Genomic DNA, 20,606 nt, shown 5'->3' with positions numbered 1-20,606 from the left:
GTAAGCCCAGATCGCAAAGGATTGCAAAGAGCAGGGGATTTCTCCAGGCTGAAGAAAATCAGCAAGCTCTGGTATCAACAAGAGACTTTGGCTCAAACAAGAATGGGCAAAAACATGATAGAGCAGGAAACAAAATGGTCTGCTCTGGCCTCTGCATGCCAATGCATGGGGCATCGTAAGAGCACATAAACATTGCATATATCACACACACACACACACACACACAACAAAATGAGGAGGCCTGGTAGACAGTTTACCTCAGATCAACTGATATAAGAATTGGGGTTCTCGGCCAATGCACCAATGTGATTCAGGAATTGGGGTTCCTTGTCAATGCACCAATATAATATGGGCTTTTGGAGTGACTCTGAGGACAACAGAGCCTCTCTCTGCTCTTGGTTGGACTTTAGCCCATGAGTTAGGGTGCTGGCCTATCATGGGTCACACAAAACTTCCACTTAGCCAGTGACATCCAAGCTCTTGTTTTATGAAGTTAAAGAATTGAAATCCATACACCAGAGGGGTATGGTTTAGAGAGATGTTATTAGATTATATATGGGACTTAAAGCACTTAATAGAAGTAAATAGGACGGAGTACAGAGAGCCTCACACCCATGAGAAGGCAGGGATTAAATAAAGACCACTTAAAGACCTAGCCTGGAGTCTCTTATAGGTTTTTAATTGGGATGAAGCTAACCAGCCCAGTCACTAGATTTCTATGTAGGGAATCAGGTTTAATCCTTCTAGGATTCTATAGGAAATTGAAATTCCTTTCTAGGGAGGAACTCAGGTTGAGTTTAAGGGAAAATAGGTCTAGGGAGAGAACTCCTTTAACTAGCAAGAGATAAGGAGAATCTAGATCCTCCTCTGACCTTTAGGAGAGTGAAGATCGCAAGGGGCCGGATCAAGGACATTCCTCACTTCTACTTTCAGAAGGCCCGGTTACCCTGTTACACTGCCTCACCAGGGTCATGGAGGCAAGCTGTATGCGGCTTCTTAGGCAAAAGTCTCTTCTCTCAGATGGCTGGCAGACCACGTGTCTCAGCGCACCCAAGGCAGGACCAAGGTCTCTTTGGAAGTCAGCAACCAGAGCGGAAAGGAAGAGTACTTATTATTCTCATGTCTAGGGGGCATCCTGGGAAATGGTCCTGTCCCACTGGGGAATGTGGCTTGAAGAAACCACTGGTCATCACTGACTGAGGACATGAGCTCCCCAAAGACTCAGAGATATGAAGGAAGTTTTACTCATATGCGACATTTTGTACAGCTAGGCTGCTGGCTGTGTCCAGACCCCTCCTATGGCTACATGGGCATCACCAGGCTCATCTAGGCAGCAGGAGGCGGAAATCCAATGAAGCGCCACCTTCTCTCTGGGCCTGTTGCAGTCAAGTTCGCATTTCTGTCAGAAATCACCCACCAAGAGCAGCTTGTGAGGGAAAAAAAAGGTTTATTTTGGCTGACAGACTCCAGGGGATGCTGCATGGTGACAGGGAAAAACCATGGCATGAGCAGAGGGTGGACATCACCCCCTTGTCAACACCAGGTGAACAGCAGCAATGGGAGAGTGTGCTAAACACTAGCAAGGGGAAACCAGCTATGACACCCATAAGCCCGCCCCAACAATACACTGTCTCCATGAGGCATTAATTCCCAACTCTCCATCAGCTGGGGACCGGGCATCCAGAGCACCTAAGTTTATGGGGGACACCTGAATCAAACCACAACTGGGCCTAAGGGACTTTTCAGGACTCTGAGCTTGGGCACAATCAGGAGCTTAGACACTGAAAGAGGGTAGCACAAAGGAAAGGGGAACCATACCTCAGGATGGAACAGTCACCTAGAGCTGCCTGATGCTCTGGAATGTTCTTGAGACTCCCTTCCTAGCTTCTTCATGGCCTGGGGCAGGGCTAAGCAGGGGAGAGCATATGAAGCCCTGGAGTGCCCATTCTGTGTGTCTCTTTCTTTCCCTCCCTCTCTCTATCTCTAATAAATACATAAGCTAAAAAGAAGGAAGGAAGGAAGGAAGAAAGGAAGGAAGGAAGGAAGGAAGGAAGGAAGGAAGGAAGGGAGAGAAGGAGGGAGGGAGGGAAGGAGGGAGGGAAGGAGGAATGGAGGAAGGAAGGAAAGAAAGAAAGAAGGAAAGAAGGAAAGAAAAAGAAATAGTGAGGTCTCGGAGATCAAAGAAAAATCATACACATAAGGAATCCCAAAGCAAGACACATGCGGGAGCCAAGCAGGAAAATAATTAGGTGGAAGGAAGTGCTCCCTCCAAGGGGAGAGACAGACTTAACACACTACTTCCCAGGTGAAACCATGGGAAGAAAAAGAGAGCTTGCCCACCTCCTTTATCAGATCAGGCATCCAACTAGGGTGAGCCTTGTTACTGACTTGGGTGGGGACTAGAGGATCCAAGACCTGATTGGTTCATGGACTTAAGAGGCCAACCCACCGAAGCGTGCTGAGCCAGGAAGAGGTGGGAAGTTCCTGTTGGGGAGTGTTGCTGGCAGCCATCTTGGATGAGACTGGCTCAGAGGCCAAGTTCTGGTTTTGCCTGGGTAGGCAGACTGGCATCTCCTCGTTTCCTCCCTGGGCTTCTGCCTCAGTGCCTGTGAAAAATCACCTTACCCTTGCGTGTTCTTCACATGCATACACATGTGCACTATGCACACAGGAGGTGGAGCCCTTCCATGTCGCCTTAGACTTAATTTTGAATTTTTAGCCTTCAGGCTTGTCTTAGAAAGTCATCCTTCCCGCGCCACACTGTGCAGTTCATTCATAAAATGATGCACACTTCAGAATGCACACACCCTGCCCCCTCCCCCACACCATGACCCGGTTCTCCCTGAGGACTCCAGCCACCAGTGCCCATGTTGTCTAGCAGTAGTATATCATGACAGACTTCGTCAGCGGGTTGTCTCCAGTCAAGTAACACCACGTTATGAAGCTTCCTGCTGTCTCAGGAGCCCCACTAACAAAGGAAGTAGGGGCTGGTATGCATGGCTTTTGATGAACCCGCGTTGGCTGGCCTGTAACCACTCTGGTATTTCTTCAAAGAGCTCATCTGCAGCCTAAGGAGTAAAATCTGCAAGCAATAAATTCTACTTCATACCCAGTGGGTGCGGGGTGCTAATTAACTGCCCATCTTCTTGAACGTTAACACTCACTAGCTCCCAGCTACCATTCCTGCCTGCCCTGGAATGTCTTTCTTCCCGCCTAACCACTAATGGCATGGCTCAGAGGATGAGTTGGACCAGGTGCTGCTCGGGGTGAAGGCTTACCTACCCGTGCCAGGAGACTGAGGATGTAGGAGAGGGGAGCCCCTGGCCTCCAGTGTAGCTCCCAATTTTGTTGAGCGGTGCAAAGCAGGCCTGGCCTCCATTCCAGTCGCCTTTCCCAGCCTCCACCCCAAGGTAATGAAGGTAGCAGGAAAAGGGGGTCCCAGCCCCAGCCTAAGATCTAGTCTTGGAAACTGAGTCTTGAGAACAGAATCAAGGTACCCCTGTTAGCGGGAGTTTTGGGGCTCCTTGCCAATGCCAGTGAACCAATAAATTTAGGGTACACCAGATCCTTGTCTTAGGAATTTAAAGAATTAAATCCATAGACAAATGATAAGACTTAGAAAGACTATTAGATTTAGAGAGGAAAAGAGAAGAAAAATACAGAGGGCTCCTGCCCCATGAAAGGCAGGAGGAGGTAGAGAGCCCATGTGGAATTAGGGGCCAGGGTCACCCCCCCCCCACACCAACATCTCACCCCAGCAGGGACCTAGAAGTTCAGGAAAAAGGTGAAAAGCCAAAAAGAGGCCTTGCTCACCTGGTTAGGATCTATCTATGATCTTCTTTTTTTGTTTTTTCTTTTAATATTTTTATTTATTTATTTGAGAGCGACAGACAGAGAAAGAGGCAGAGAGAGAGAGAGAGAGAGAGAGAGAGAGAGAGAATGGGCGTGCCAGGGCCTTCAGCCACTGCAAACGAATTCCAGACGCGTGCACCCCCTTGTGCATCTGGCTAACGTGGGTCCTGGGGAGTCAACCCTCGAACCCGGGTCCTTAGGCTTCACAGGCAAATGCTTAACCGCTAAACCATCTCTCCAGCCCCTTATGATCTTCTTGTTCAGAGTTTTATCCTCAGGCTTACGTGAGTCTGAGAACGATCTGGGCTCAGGAGGGGGTAGGCGCACCTGGTTGGCTGGGGGAGGATGGGAGGGGGGGGGCAAAGCTGATTGGATGAGACTGGATCAGATTCTGAATTCTAGTTCTGCTGGAGCAGGTGGGCAGTGGTCCATCATTTCCATTCCCTCTTTTGGGCCCAATCCTGACTAATTTCCCCTTACCCCAACGATACACATACCCAGTACGAGAACACTCCTTTCCTGCACAGGCAAAATCTCCTGCAAGCACGCCCATTTGCCCTGTTGTTTTATCTATTTACTTATAAGCTTTATTTATTTATGAAAGAGAAATAGGCAGACAGAAAAAGAGTGAGTGTGGGCATGTCAGGGACTTCTCCCACTGCAAATGAACTCCAGGTGCATGCTCCACTTTGTGCATCTGGCTTTATGTGGCTACTGGGGAATTGAACCCAGGTAGTCAGGCTTGGCATGCAAGTATCTTGAATGGCTGAGCTGCCTCTGCAGCCCTGTGATTATAGTTTTAGTTTAGCATAATCCACTTGCTCCTGGAGACCAGCACTGACTTACTTGTCTCTTGTTTTTGGATTCCGTCTCCAGGTTCTTAGAAACCTGGGTGCCACTGCTGGGGTTTCTGCCCTCTCCCTTATGTATCTGAGTTGCTCATCTCTGTGGATGAAAAGAGGTCTCTGTGTTCTGTCACTAGACTCCAGTTCTTATATGTCAGAAAAGAGCAACTAAGGAAATCTCAGCTTGGATCTGAAGCAACAGAGCACTTGGCCTTGAACTCTCAGCAAGCTTTAACATGTTCAAACAGTACATGGCAATTTATTGATACAGTTTACATTAACATGAAAGAGAAAAGTGATAGAGCAGAGAATCGAGCATCTTAATCTTATAATTGGAGACTTGAACACAAAGGCATTTGATTAGAAGAAATGGCAATTTTTTCTCTCTCATGTTTCTGAGTTTTACAATATTTGTTTAACTTATTTAGATCTTCTATATATGTCTAATAAATTTCTTAGTTGCCACTTAACTATTCAGTATGAGATCAATAGAATTATTTAAAATCTTTATCAGATATCTTTCTTTAATATTTTTCTATTTGGACCATATTTTAATATGTTGTTGATTTACTTATTTGAGAGATAGAAAGGGGTAGAGAAAGAGAGAGGGAGGGAGAGAGAGAAAGAAGAAAAGAAAGAAAGAAGGAAGGAAAGAGAGGGGGAGAGAATGGGTGTGCCAGGGCCTCCGGCCACTGCAAATGGACTTTGAAAATGAAATGCCAACTTGTGCATTTGGCTTACATGAGGACTAGGTGATCAAACCTGGGTCCTTAGGCTTCTCAGGCAAGCGCCATAACCTTGAAGCAATCTTTCCAGCCCATATTAGAGCCATTTTAAAACCCATTTTTAGCCAGGCATGGTGGCGCATGCCTTTAATCCCAGCACTTGGGAGGCAGAGGTAGAAGGATCGCCATGAGTTCAAGGCCACCCTGAGACTACATAGTGAAATTCAGGTCAGCCTGAGCTAGAGTGAGACCCTACCTCAAAAAACTAAAAAAAAAAAAAAAATTCTAGTCAACATTCCATTGAGAGTTTACAAACAAGTAAAACCTGTTATATACAGACAAGGTTGGTACCATTTAGACACATCTACTCATTACTTGTATGTGGTGTGCATGCATGTATAGGTATTTGTATGTGTGGGCACGCCTTTGGGGGAAGGTACACATGCATACGTGTGGAGGTCAGAGGTCAACCTTAAGTGTCATTCATCAACTATACCATCCACCTCTTTGAGAAAGGGTCTGTCATTGGCCCGGAGCTCAGCAGATGGGCTAGACCAGCTGGACAGTGAGCCCCAGGGATCTGTTATTACCTTCCTAGCGTGAAGACGACAGGCAAACACCACCACATCTGACTTTTTTAAAATTATTTTTTATTTATTTATTTGACAGAGAAAGAGGGAGGGAGAGAGAGCAAGAGATTGAGAGAGAGAGAGAATGAGTGTACCAGAGCCTCCACCCACTGTAAATGAACTCCAGATGCGTGAGCCCCCTTGTGCATCTGGCTAGCGGGGATCCTGGGGAATTGAACCAGGGTTCTTTGGCTTTGCAGGCAGACGCCTTAACTGCTAAGCTATCTCTTCAGCCCTGACATTAAATTTTTTTTAAAACTTTTGTTTATTTATTGGGGGGGGGGAGAGAGAGAGGGAGAATGGGCGTGCCAGGGCCTATAGCCATTGCAAATAAACTCCAGATGCATGTGCCACCATGTGCATCTGGCTTATATGGGACCTGGAGAATCGAACCTGGGTCCTTAGGCTTCACAGGCATGCGCCTTAACTGCTAAGCCATCTCTCCAGCCCCACATCCGACATTTTTCATGTGGATTCTGGAAATGGAACTCACAGATCCTCATGTTTTGCAAGGCAAGCACTTGACTATTTTCTCAGCCCCTATCCTCATTATTTTTACACATTTTTAGCTGTCATCCACACATAGTAGTTGTACATATTTCTGTAGTATATGACATTTCAAAGCATGTGTGCACATATAATGATCAGATCGAAATGAACAGCACAGTTATCATCTCATATACCTATCATTTCTTTATTTTGGAGCAAATCCTCTCTACTGGGATGGAGAGAGGGCTCAGTGGTTAAGGCACTTGCCTGGTAAGCCTAACGACCTGGGTTTGATTTCCCAGTGCCCATGTAAAACCAGATGCACAGGGTGGTGTATGTATCTGGAGTTTGCTTGCAGTGGCTAGAGGCCCTGGCGTGCCCATTCCACTCCCCCGCTCATCAACCCTTACAAATAAATAAATAAAATATTTTTTTAACTTTTCTTTTTAGTGCTAAGTGCTCATCCACTAAGCCAAATCCTCAACCCCTTAAGAAAAACCTGTCTTAAAAATCCCCTCTACTAGCTGGGCGTGGTGGTGCGCGCCTTTAATCCCAGCACTCGGGAGGCAGAGGTAGGAGGATTGCCGTGAGTTCAAGACCACTCTGAGACTACATAGTGAGTTCCGGGTCAGCCTGAGCTAGAGCAAAACCCTACCCTGGAAAAAAAAAATCCCCTTTTCTGAAAAATACTCCACTGACTGTGTCAACCACAGCTGTCATACTTGCTTTACAATTGTCTTCAGAGTATTTCAAGACAATTTCAGGTTTGGATGTGAGGCTACTGACATTCAGAGAGGCCATAGTAAGTAGGACCAAGATTTGAACCTTATGTCTGTCTGCTTTTGAGGAATAAGTTCCCTCTGTGGCCCCACAATGTCCGCCAGGCTGTCACATAGACTCTGTTTTCCCTACGCGCACACAAGATGACAGCCTCCTAGTTTCCCAGAATGACCTTCCTTTGCTTGTGGACGTCATCTTCTAAAGGGAGGCTCCATTTATTCGGAATGGAAAATATACCGAATTGACAGTGGCATTATGGATTCACAAGGCCTGCGGACTCCACGAGGAACCTGATCGCTTCTGATCTGCAAACAAGCCGATGGCAAATTTGAGATCACAGCTCCTCAGTGATCTCAGGACAGCCTGTCCCAGGCCTGCAGTGGGTGTTGCCGGAGTTTCGGGAAGAGCTGTCAGGCAGCGGCGTGGAGGAAGATGAGGAAATCGGTCCTTCAGAGCGGAACATTCTGAACGAGATTCCAGTTGTGCGGATAGCCCTGAGGGCTTGGCACCTTGGCTAAACTTCCAGAGCATTTTCCCAGAAGCATTCTCGTCTGCCCCTATTGTTTTATTGGTTGCTTCTGGGGTTTAAGGGTGGCTAACCACCTCCTCACTTTACCCTGTTCACACATAAGCTCCCAGGTGATGACTCCCTGAGTGGGAGCTAGTGGGTGGCTCTCCGGGACCTTGACCTGAAGGGCATTCGCTGTGGCCCTGCTGTTTCGGAGCAGAGTTCTCTTTACAAAATGACAGTCCCAGGCAAACCTTCTTGCTCTAGCCTATCATGTTGCGTGGTCCTAGGGTCCTCTTTCTGTCCCAGCCCTGGACCTCTGAGTAAATCAATCTTCATGTGTGTGTGTGGGGAGGGGTAGGGGGATATATGTGTGATGTATGCACGTGTGATGTGTGCAAATGTGTGTGCAGACATACACACCTCATGTGCACACACGTGGAGGCCACAGGAGGTCATCGGATGCCCCCTTCTCTCGCTCTTCAGCCTCATTTCCTCTAGAGAGGATCTCTCTCTCACAGTGAACCTGGAGCTCACCATTTTGTTTTGTTTTGTTTTGTTTTCCACTTACACTACCTGACCAGCAAGCCTCAAACAATGCCTCCATCTTGGCCCCTCCTTCAGTGCTGGGGTTAGACGCATACAAAGCCACGCCCAGCTTCTTACATAGATGCTGGGATTTGAATTCAAGTCTGCATGTTTGCCCAGCAAATACTCTTACCCCCTGAGCCACCCCCGCCCCAGCCTGAGCAGATCCTGTCTACCTGCCCATACCACCTTCCAGCAGCTTCCGCCCGGTCATTCAGAGGGGTGGGAAGCAACATGAAAACACAGAGTAGCCAGACCATGGTCTGCCCCAGCTCTGCCAGTGCGTGTGGGTCCCATCTAGGAAAGTCTACCTTCCTAAACACAGAATCTCCTGTGTTTCCAAAGCCTCTGGGTGGTCCAGAAATCAGAACTGGAATTTTGCATATTTAAACTTCAGCATGAGTCAGAAAGTTGATTCACGCGCGGTTCGGGTGGGGTTTGGGTAGCTGGAGGAGGGGTGAGGCCGCGGAGAGGGGGGGTCACTGTTTCTCGTTAGCACTGCACAGCCCTGTGAGAATTGAGCCAGGCCTCTGGTGTCCTGTTGGGGGGTTCAAGAAGTCGTCATTGGGCGAGATGAGAAATAAGCTGACATCCTGCTCATGAAAAACTCCCTTCCTGTCCGGAACCCTACACGATGGAGGTGGATGACCTTGGGTGGACAAGCAGGACATGTGGCTGGAAAGGGGTGGCATTTCTCTGACTTTCTCAGGATTTGATGGCATGGGGCAATCAGAGCAAGTAGCCTGGGCAGGGCAATGTGCTTCTGAAGTCGCCGCTGAGAGATGGCGAGGGTGCTGTTCACCTCCTACATGGGCACAACTTCCTGGAGAAAGTTCAGAGCTCTGCTCCAGGGGGAGGTGGTGGAGTGAAGTCCAGGAGGTTAATGCTCCCCTGCTTATCTACCTTCTGGAATGGTGCCCTTGGAAGGCCTTTTCTCCCTGTCCCTGTGCTCCCCACTCCTGTCTCTCTTTTTTTTTTTAAATTTATTTATTTGAGAGTGACAGACACAGAGAGAAAGACAGACAGAGGGAGAGAGAGAGAATGGGCGCGCCAGGGCCTCCAGCCTCTGCAAATGAACTCCAGACGCATGCGCCCCCTTGTGCATCTGGCTAACGTGGGACCTGGGGAACTGAGCCTTGAACTGGGGTCCTTAGGCTTCACAGGCAAGCATTTAACCGCTAAGCCATCTCTCCATCCCCCCTCCTGTCTCTTATTGTGAATTTTTTTTTGTTTTTAGTTTTTATTTATTTATTTGAGTGAGAGAGAGGGGGGGGGGGGAATGGGTGTGCCTACAGCCACTGCAAACGAGCCCCAGATGCATGTGATACCTTGTGGCTTACGTGGGCTCTGGGGAATAGAACCGAGGCCCTTTGGTTTTACAGGCATCACCTTAACCGCTAAGCCAGCTCTCCAACTCCTCTTATTGTTAATTTTTCAAGAGTATGTGTGTGTGAGTGGTGTTGAGTGTAGGTTTATATATATTGGTGTAACATGTGCAAATGTGTGTGTACAGGCCAGAGGACAAGCATGGGTTTCATCCTGGTGTGCTTTCCATCTCATTTTGAGACCCTCTCTATCTCGTCTGGAGTCCACCAACAAGCTCCTGGGCTCCAGCTGCCTGTGCCCCGCCAGCATTAGGACTGCAGGCACAGGACACCACCTTGGCATTCACATAGTTTCTGGGGATCAAACTGGGGTCCTCATGCCTTCAAAACATGCACTTTACCCACTGAACATCTCTCCCACCTCCATACTTCTTATTTTTAGTTTATTTTTATTTATTTATTTTAAAGAGAGAGAGAGAGAGAGAGAGAGAGACTGGGCATGCCAGGGCCTCTAGCCTTTGTGAACGAACTCCAGACACATGCGTCACCTTGTGCATCTGGCTTATGTTGGGTCCTGGGGAGCTGAACCTCAGTCCTTTGGCTTTGCAGTCAGATACCTTACCCACTAAGCAATCTCTCCAGCCTCATACTTTTTATTTTTGACAATTTCATATTTGTACAGAATGTATTTGGATGATATTTGCCACCCCTTTATTCTCTTCCCTCCTATTTCTGCTAGACCCCTTTGTCTTCTTTGTAACTAACTGTCTTCCTACTTTCATGTCTTTTTTGTGTGTGTGTGACCCACTAAGTCAGTGGCTTGCTTGGGTGGGGTTCTTTACTGGAGTATGGGTAATGTACCAGTGGCTACACCACTGAAGGACTTGATTCTCCCTCCCCTGGCAACCATCAACTGCCAAGAGCTCCTTTGAGAATGAGGTCCTGCCTGTTATTTTGAAAAGCCCAATAGCTAAAGACTTTAGAAGACCAGGGTGGGGCTGGAGGGATGGCTAAGTGGTTAAAGTGCTTGCATGGAAAGCCTAAGGACCCAGGTTCAATTCCCCAGTACCCACATAAATCCAGAAACACAAGGTAGTACATGCATCTGGAGTTTGTAGTCCCTGGTGCACCCATTCTCTCTCTCTCTCCCCCATCTCTCTCTCCCCCCCCCCCTCTCTCTTTTTATCATAAATAAAATAGAAGGGCTGGAGATAAGGCTTGGAAGTTAGACACTTGCCTGTGAAGCCTAAGAACCCTGGTTCCAGGCTGATTCCCCAGGACCCACGTTATCCAGATGCACAAGGGGGCGCACGCATCTGGAGTTCGTTTGCAGTGGCTGGAAGCCCTGGTGCGCCCATTCTCTCTCTGTATGTATCTGCCTCTTTCTCTCTCTTTCTCTGTCACTCTCAAATAAATAAAAAATAAAAATAAACAAAAAATTATTAAAAAATAAATTAACTTAGAAAAAAATAGAAGACCAGAGTGAGCTGGCCACTGCAGGGAGTCTCAGGCTTTAATTCTTCAGACCCTATGTAAGGGATATGATTGATGAAAACTCTTGTGCCATGTAAGGCAGGGATGGCAGATGCTGTTAACAGGTCCCACCCACCGCCGGGCTGTGTACCTCCTGGCTCCAGGGCACACCTCCCTCCTCCACAGCAGCCAGCTGCTGCTTCCCCGAGGACAGTGCCCACAGGGAAGATGCCATGCCCTCAGGATTGCATTAGTGACTGTCGCTTTGCACAAGTGTTGGAGATTTATATGAGATGGCTTTGGGCCCCATTCAGGATTGGCATAAGTAAGAGAGTTCTTGGGAAGATCTTGAATCAATGTGGAAGAAAAAATAGTGGAGACTTGGATGTATGTAAATGATGCCAAGTGATATTTTTTTTTAAATACACATTTTCATAAAAGGAGTTTCTGACATGCATCTGACATTTCTGAAGTTAATAAGAAGTAAATGTTTCTCTGGAGAGTTCTTCCTACCGAATACTTCATTATGTGAAACTTCATGAGGATTTTTGTGGCATTGGCGTACCACACAGTGTGCCAGATGAAGACTTAATAAGGCAGTCAACATTTTTACGATCTTTGATGACCGTGAAATGTCCAACAAAATAATACTTTTGCCAGCCAAGTCAGCAACAATGGCCTAATAAATGTGAGTTTAGTAAAATAATGAGAACTGGTCAAAGTCAAGAGCTAGCACTGAGATGCAACGCAGCCTGCCGATCTCTCCAAGGGAGTGTCTCAAGTCCCGGCCCTCTCCTAGGTCAGCCTAGCCCCCCGGGTCTTACACGTGGCCACTGTAGGCTCGGGGTCATATCCACTCAACCGTGGAAAGGACCGCACACCCCTCCTCCCACATGGGCACCCTCATTGGCTCAGCATCTAAGCTGGGGGGGGGGCTGGGGCTGGATAAGCCCCCACCTTCCACACAGCCCTCAAACTCTGCCCTAACTGTCCCCCCATGATCTTCACCCGTCTAGGGTTTTCCTTAGGTTACAATCTAGATTTCTTCCCAGGATGCCCAAGCTGTCCCTCAGTGGGCACATCTCACCTGGCTGTACCTGCTTACCAACTCACACATCGTCTTGTCTGGACTGTGCTGCGCCACGCCCCTCTGCCCCTCCCAGTGCTGATTCCCACCCCCCCTCCACCCGCAGCCCCCCAACTTCCCCTCTATGCTGTGCCCTTAAGTTCTTCTTGGTTGAGAGACTTTTCTTCTCCAGGAATCTTTTCCCAAGTCCCCTCCACACAGCCCTGGGTTTTCTGTCTCTCCTTCTTGCAACTTGGTACCCTGTCTCAGTATCTACCAGGCAGCGTTTTAATAGTTATTTATTTATGAGAGATAGAAAGAGAGAGAATGGGTGCTCCAGGGCCTCTAGACACTGCAGATGAACTCCAGATGCATGCACCACCTTGTACATCTGGCATTAGGTGGGTAATGGGAAATCAAGCCTGGGTCCTTAGGCTTTGCAGGCAAGCATCTAAACTGCTAAACCATCTCCCCGGCTCCTGTGCAGTGTTTTATTTGTTTGGGTGTTTGTAAGACAGGATCTCATCTATCACAGGCTGGCTGAGGATGATGTTGAGCTTATGATCCTCCTTCCCTACTGCCTGAGTACCAGGATTACAGGCATGCACCACCATGTCCTGGGCTTTAAAGGGTGCTGGAAAGGGAAACTGGTGCTGCCTGCATGCTAGCAAGCATTCTACCAACTGAGCTACATCGACAGCCATCAGGTGGGGTAAAAGATCAAGGACAAAATTTAGCATCCAACCATTTTAAGTGTGCGCCTCAGGGACATTAAATGTCGTGTTGTGTAACTGTCATTACTATCCGTCCTCAGAATGTTTCCATCTCCCCAGCTTTCTCTGTGCATCCGTTTTACACTGCTTCTTTTTTTTAAATTCGTTTTGTTCATTTTTATTTATTTGAGAGTGACAGACAGAAAAAGAGGCAGATAAAGAGAGAGAGAGAGAATGGGCCCGCCAGGGCCTTTGGCCACTGTAAATGGACTCCAGACGCGTGCGCCCCCTTGTGCATCTGGCTAACAATGGTTCTGGGGAATCGAGCCTCGAAGCTGGGTCCTTAGGCTTCACAGGCAAGCGCTTAACTGCTAAGCCATCTCTCCAGCCCTTACACTGCTTCTTCATTCCCTTCTGCCCTAACTCCTGGCAATCTTCATTCTCCTTCCTGTCTCTATGAATTTGGCTGCTTTAGATGCCTCCTATCAATGACGTCACACAAGGTCTGTCTTTTTTTAAAATGTTTTATTTTTGTTAATTTATTTAAGAGAGAGAAAGAAGCAGAGAGAGGGAAGACAGAGAGATAGGCAGATAGAGAGAGAATGGGCATTCCGGGGCCTCTTGACACTGCAAACGAACTCCAGATGCATGTGCCACCTTGTACATTTGGCTTACATGGGTCCTGGGGAATCGAACCTGGGTCCTCTGGCTTTGCAGGCAAGTGCCTTAGCCATTAAGCTATTTCTACAGTCCATGTCTTTTAAAAATATTTTATTTTATTTATTGAGAGCCAGAGACACAGAGAAAGAGAAAGACAGAGAGTAAGTATGGGCATGTCAGAACCTTCTGCAACTGCAAATAAACTCCAAACACCACTTCATGCATCTGGTGTTATGGGTACTAGGGAATCAAACTCAGGTCTTTGGGCTTTCAGGCTTGGTAAGCAAGCAAGCACCCCTAATCACTGGGCCATCTCTCCAACCCAAGGTCTGTCTTTTTGTGTCTGAATTATTTCACTTAGCATGATGTCCTCAAGGCTCATCCATAATGTAACATATGTCAGGATTGGCTTCCTTTTTAGACTGAATAATACTCCATTGTACATAGCACATTAAAAAAATATTTTAAAAATATTTTATTTACTTATTTCAGAGAGTGAGAAAGACAGACAGATAGAGAGAGGGAATGGGTGTGCCAGGGCCTTCAGCCACTGCAAATGAACTACAGATGCATGTGCCACCTTCTGCATCTGGCTTATGTGGGTCCTGGGGAATTGAACCTGGGTCCTGGAAAGCACCTTAGCCACTGAGAAATCTCTCTAGCCTTAAATTATTTTTCATTTTTATTTATTTATTTGGGAGAGAGACTATGCATGGCAGGGCCTCTAGCCACTGCAAATGAAGCCCAGACACATGCGCCACCTTGTACATCTGGCTTATGTGGATATTGGAGAACCAATTGATCCTGGGTCCTTTGGCTTTGCAGACAAGCACCTTAACCACTAAGCCATATCTCCAGCCCATACATACCACATTTTGTCTAACCACTGGCTTGTTTCTATCTTTTTGTTATCATAGATAATGGTGCTATGAATATGGAATTACAAATGTCTGCTGAGGTTTTTGCTTCTAATTATTATAGTTACATATCCAGCATTGGAATTCCTGAATCCTATAACAATTCTATTTTTAATTTGGATGCACAATTTTAGGTTCCCACCAGCAGTGCTCAGAGTTTCAATGTCCCTGACCCTCACCAAAGATTGTTTTCTATTTATTTATTTATTTTTATGATGATAGCCATCCTGTGGGGCATGGAAAGTCAACATATTTCTGGTTTTGATGGGGTCAAGCAATATTGGGGTTGCTTTCTCAAAGAATACCATGGTAGATTGAAGAGTTAGTAAGGATAATACCCCTGTCACATGAACATCTCCTGTCTGCTCAGAGATCCCTCTCATAGTCACTGGTCAAATCCCAGAGTGGCTCAAGGGGGAAGGTATTTTGGTACAAGTGTCTTTTTTTTTTTTTTTTTCAAGGTAGGGTCTCTCTGTAGCCCAGGCTGACATGGAATTCACTCTGTAGGCTCAGGATTTCCTTGAACTCACAGCGATCCTCCTACCTTGGCATCCCAAGGGCAGAGATTAAAGGTGTGCGCCACCACACCTAGCTGGCCAATATAAGTGTCTTTTTAGGACCTGCATTCTTCTTTTCGCCTGTGAAACGAGTATCATTCTCATGATCTTTGAGGGGACAGCTGCTCAGAACTTGGACATGGGCTTTCATTGGCAGAGCTGGAAACAGGGGCATTTCTTTCCTAGCATTATCATGGACCTTCAGATGACCTTTAAACCATCTTTGTGTGTGCTGTGTGCAGGGGCATGTGCGTGTGGTGTGTGTGCGGGGTATGCATACGTGTGTGGGAGAATGTGTTCTCCCCATTACATACCCGTGGAAGCCAGAGGAGGACAGCAGCTGTCCTCTGACGTCACTTTGTCACTTCTCCGCCTTATTTCCTTGTCTGTCGTAATCAGTTCCATGTCACTAGGATGAACACCCAAACCAGGGAGGAAGGGCCATTTCAAGCTTACAGATCCAGAAGGAAGTTCCATCAGTTGTGGAAGAAGCTGGCTCCCATTCATAAATCCAGAGAGGGGGGTGGGGAGGAAGGGAGAATCCAAACAGCCACCAAACACCAAAAGCAGCAAAAACAAAACCGACACCTCTCTGCATAACTTTGGGCTAGAAATGAGAACCACCCCCAAACATACCTTAGGCCTGGACCCCAGGATCCGCCTCCAGTGACACCTCTTCCACCCAGGCGGCTGGAGACCCAAATTATAAGCTTTAATAAATGCCTGGGTCTATGGGAGGCGTACATTCAAACTACCACATTGCTGCGTTTCTGTTAGATAGGCTGATGAGTGATTCTTCTGTCTGTACCCTGTTCAGCGCTGCGATTACAGGTGTGCATGGTCACACCTGGCCTTTTATGTGGGTGCTGGGGATCGAGCGATGGTCCTTATGGTTGTGTGGCAAGTGCTCTTATCCATTCAGCTATCTCCCCAGCCCCCAAAAACCATTTTTTGGGGGGCGGGGATTTTTTGAGGTAGGGTCTCATTCTAGCTCAGGCTGACCTGGAATTCACTATGTAGTCTCAGGGTGGCCTCGAACTCATGGTGATCCTCCTACCTCTGCCTCCCGAGTACTGGGATGAAAGGCATGTGCCACCACGCCCAGTTTCTCAAACCATTCTTGAATTGATAATGGGTATAACATGGGAATTGGAATGAACAAAAGGTCATTAACCAGAGGTGGCCAAGTCCTCTGTCTGAGTTGGTCAGGGCCATGTAGACCTTGCACTGTTTACGCGCTGGGAACGGAGCACCCCATACATTATTTTTTTTAAAGATTTTTATTTATTTATTTGAGAATGACAGAGAGAAAGAGGCAGATAGAGAGCGAGAGAGAATGGGCGCGCCAGGGCTTCCAGCCACTGCAAACAAACTCCAGACGCGTGCGCCCCCTTGTGCATCTGGCTAACATGGGTCCTGGGGAATTGAGCCTCGAACCGGGGTCTTTAGGCTTCACAGGCAAGCGCTTAACCGCTACGCCATCTCTCCAGCCCCCCATACGTTATTAGTAATATTTAGTTGATTTAATTTTGAGACGGTCTTCTTGTGTCTAACTCACAGTTCTAGCCTCTTCAGTCCTGGGATTACAGCCACGCGCTGCCGTGCTCAGCTGCCCATGACATCTGACCCAGACTGAGGCCTTGGCTGTCTTTGCTTTCTCTGGCTCAGGCCTCAGTGACCAATGCGGGAGCCCTTGTGTCAGTAGCTTCAAAGGAGTCTTATGCAGATACTAGAGGGGAGGCCCAGGCACTGGTAGAGGCAGGCTGGAGGACGGGTGTGTGAGAAGGGGAAAGGAGAGTAGTGTGTTAGTCAGCCTTCTCTAGAGGAGCAGAATGGATAAAATGGATATATATTATAAAGTAAATTAATGAGGCTGGCTTATAGGATAGGGGCTGGACATTCCCACATTAGGTGCAGTCTGCACTGTGTGAGAACCTGGTTGCCACTCTGTTCATGAGGCTGGATGCCTCGGCAGTCCCAATCTGGTGCCAAAAGCCTGCAGGATGCCTGGGGTCACTGATACCAGTCCGTATTGGAAGACTGAAGAAGCAGGTTCCTATGTTTATGACGGATTCCAGTAATGAGGCAGAAAAAATGCACCAGGAAGCAGTAAGGACAGCTAGACAAAAACTGTCATTTTTTTTTTTCCTAGAAACTTTTCATATGTATAGGGCTGCTACTGGAAAAACTGCCTACTCTTGGAAATGATCTTCCCCACCCACTAATTGTTCCTGGAAATGCCCTCACGGGCCTGTCCAAAACTCGCATCTCTTACTTGGATCTTCTGATCCAATCAAGTTGGCAATAAAAGTTAACAGTCACATGTGGGGAGAGCAGAGACAGCCCAGAGCCCAACAGGGCAGAAATGAAGAGCAAGTCTAGCCCACAGCCCTCTGATTTCCTCTTCATGGGGCTTTGGGGACCCCTAGCACAGGGCCACAACTCTGGAAGCCCCATAAATGAGAATTAAATGGACTCCTGTTAGTGGTAATGAACAACCCCAGCGACGTCAGTGGTTTCCATCGGCCGGAATGAGGCAGGGGTAAAAGGCACTGGATTAGGAGCCTTCAAAGCCCTTGAGGTATTGGAGAGCTAACAGGACTGATTGCTACGTATGGGCCAAGTTGAAAACAGAGGCCTGGAAACAACCACACAGCCCGGCAAGGTCCGAGACCACAGAAACCGCTGGGGCCCCCAAGCCACACAGGGGTGACTGAAGCCCTCCAAGAAAGCCTTCAGGAATGGCCTGGCCCCTTCATTTGTAACGTGAGAGGGTCTCAGCATCTGCGATTCTTCACTTGAACTCAGCCAAAAGACACTGTAAGAGCCTCTGGTTCTTGGGGGCTGCCCAGGTGTGGACAGGTCCCTCAAGGCCTTTAGCAGTGAAGGCCTTCAGAGTGTGAGTCAGGGCTGGGCTCATTTGGGAGGGAAGGCTCGGGGTCATGACCCAGGATGGACACAACTCAAGCTGACTGTGACATTATTTTGCAGATGAGAACTCTAGGTTTGTCTCTGTTCTATCTTTTTTTTTTTTTTAAGCTATCAGCATTTACTTATCTATTCATTCATTCATCATTCATTTGAGAAAGAGATATGGGCATCCCGAGAGGACCTCTTGCCACTGCAAATGAACTCCAGACTTATGCACCACTTTGTACCTCTGGGTGGGAACTGGGGACTTGAACCTGGGCCAACACGCTTTGGAAGCAAGTGCCTTTAACCTCTGAGCCATCTGTCCAGCCCACCTCTGGATTTTAACCTTGGGTCTCCTTTTTTGGGTGGTGATGTTTTTCTTCGGGGCTACAGGCACTGATGTGCCATGCCAAGTCCTCTGCTGGGGTCCACTGAGGCAAAGAAATGGAACCTTACGCCCCCACCTGGGCAGAACCACACTCCACCTTCCTTTCTCTGTACTCTCTCCTGCCAGCCAAGCAGAAGGGCTGATCCTCAAGGACCGCATCTCTGTCCTGGCTTGGCCGTTCCCCTGAGGCATGGAGCAAGGCCAGGGACAGAGGGCAGCTGGGAGAAGTGGGAGGCTGGGCTGATGGTAACCAGTGGGCATGCTCATCACAGGGAATAGCAGCCGCTTCCCGACCGATCTCTGTCAGAAGCGTTGGCAAGATTCGTCTCCCAGTAAGTGCCACAACTCCACGCTGGATACTCAGAAGGAGACCAGCAGCCTGTGGGGCCTCATGGTGATTGCCCAGCTGCTGGCTGGCATCGGAACAGTGCCCATTCAACCATTTGGGATCTCCTACGTGGATGACTTCGCAGAGCCCACGAACTCGCCGCTATACATCTGTGAGTCTCCAGTGTCACAGGGCTGTGGGGAGGAATCGGGTCCTGATGTGGTCACGTTAAGGCCTCCTGGGGGGCTGAAATATAGGGTCTGCCTCTCTTGGCTCACAACACAGCAGACGAGGACCTGCTGTGAATGGCATCTGTGTGGGCCTGGAGAAACGGCTGACCCTGCTCCCCAAGTTTTCACCTGCAGGCCAGAGCTAGGCTTATCTGTGTGCTGAGGATGGCATGAGCTAACGTAGATGACCACGTAGCCCTGTGTTAGGACACTGTCGATCCTCAACTAATCGTAACTATTGTCATCTGGTTTTCTAGACACAGGCTGGGCACATACATTGCTTCTCTAATATGTCTACGTAAGGGCAGGTTGACCCATGTAAAGCAGGAGATTGCCAACCGAATGCCCAGCTCCTTCCCTTAGAACAAGCCACACTGGGTGTTCTTAGGGTGTCAGGTCACAGAGACCATCCTCTCCTGCCAGGACAGACAGCACTGTATGCCTAGGGAGCTCTACCCACTAACACCCCAGGCTTGGAGTTGTTGTTATTTGTTTTTTTTTTTTAAATTTATTTTATTATTTATTTATGAGAGAGAGAAAGAGAAAGGGGTGGATAGGGAGAGAATGGGCACACCAGAGCCTTCAGCTACTGCAAGTGGACACATGCACCACCTTGTGCATCTGGCTTACGTGGGTACTACAGAATAGAACCTGAGTCCTTAGGCTTCACAGGCAAGTGCTTTAACTGCTAAGCCATCTCTCCAGCCCTGGTAATTAATTGTTTTAAATTTAATTTTTAAAAATTTATTTCTATTTGAGACAGAGAGCGGGAGAGAGAGAGAGAGAGAGAGAGAGAGAGAGAGAGAGAGAGAGAGAGAGAGAATGGGCACTCTAGGGCCTCTAGCCACTGCAAATGAACTCCAGATACATGTACCACCTTGTGCATCTGGCTTATGTGGGACCTGGGGAATTGAACCCGGATCCTTAGGCTTTGCAGGCACGAGCCTTAACCTCTAAGTCATGTCCCCAGCCCCAGCCCCAGCCCTGGTCATTTTCAGATGTCACAGAAGCAGCTTCCTTCCAGACCAACAGGTCTTCCTGGCAGGAGCTGGAGGAGATGTGGGCCTGGTTCTACAAGCCTAGGTGTCTTAAGTGTCTCTGACATTGTCTATGGGCAATGCCACGGGCATGGGCTTGTTAGTGCCAGGGCTTGGAAGCCTGGGGGCAGCCGAATCCTCTCAGTCTCCCTTAGCCTCTCCTCTCTTACTTCCATTCCCAGCTATCTTATTTGCCATCGCTGTTTTTGGACCGGCTTTCGGATATCTGCTGGGCTCCGTCATGCTGCAGATCTTTGTGGACTATGGTAGGGTGGACACAGGTAAGTGTGTACAGGGAACCAGTGCCATCAGCTGTTCTATGAGAGAGAGAGAGAGCTGGTGCGCCAGGGCCTCCGGCCACTGCCGTCAAACTCCAGACGCGTGCACCACCTTATGCACACGCACGGCTTTTGCACATGCGTCACCTTGCGCATCTGGCTTACACGGGATCTGGGGAATGGAACACAGTCCTTAGGCTTGGCAGGCAAGCGCCTTAACCACTAAGCCATCTCTCCACCCTCCCCCCATCACCTTTTTTTTTTAAATTTTTATTAACATTTTCCATGATTATAAAATATATCCC

General features: G+C 48.1%; 1 protein-coding gene across 1 annotated transcript in view; it reads left to right on the top strand.

The window, feature by feature from the left end:
• The window catches only part of Slco2a1 (solute carrier organic anion transporter family member 2A1), a 125,185-nt gene that overhangs the window by 82,283 nt on the left and 22,296 nt on the right, over positions 1-20,606 (top strand). The window contains exons 4-5 of the mRNA XM_045136680.1: positions 18,701-18,928; positions 20,206-20,304. Of these exons, the coding sequence (XP_044992615.1) occupies positions 18,701-18,928; positions 20,206-20,304 (327 nt within the window). The remainder of the gene's footprint in view (positions 1-18,700; positions 18,929-20,205; positions 20,305-20,606) is intronic.

This window comes from Jaculus jaculus, chromosome 17, assembly GCF_020740685.1.
Source record: "Jaculus jaculus isolate mJacJac1 chromosome 17, mJacJac1.mat.Y.cur, whole genome shotgun sequence".
Taxonomy (NCBI): Eukaryota; Metazoa; Chordata; class Mammalia; order Rodentia; family Dipodidae; genus Jaculus; species Jaculus jaculus.
Note: the sequence above shows the minus strand (reverse complement) of the source record. Positions and strands in the feature narration are given on the sequence as shown.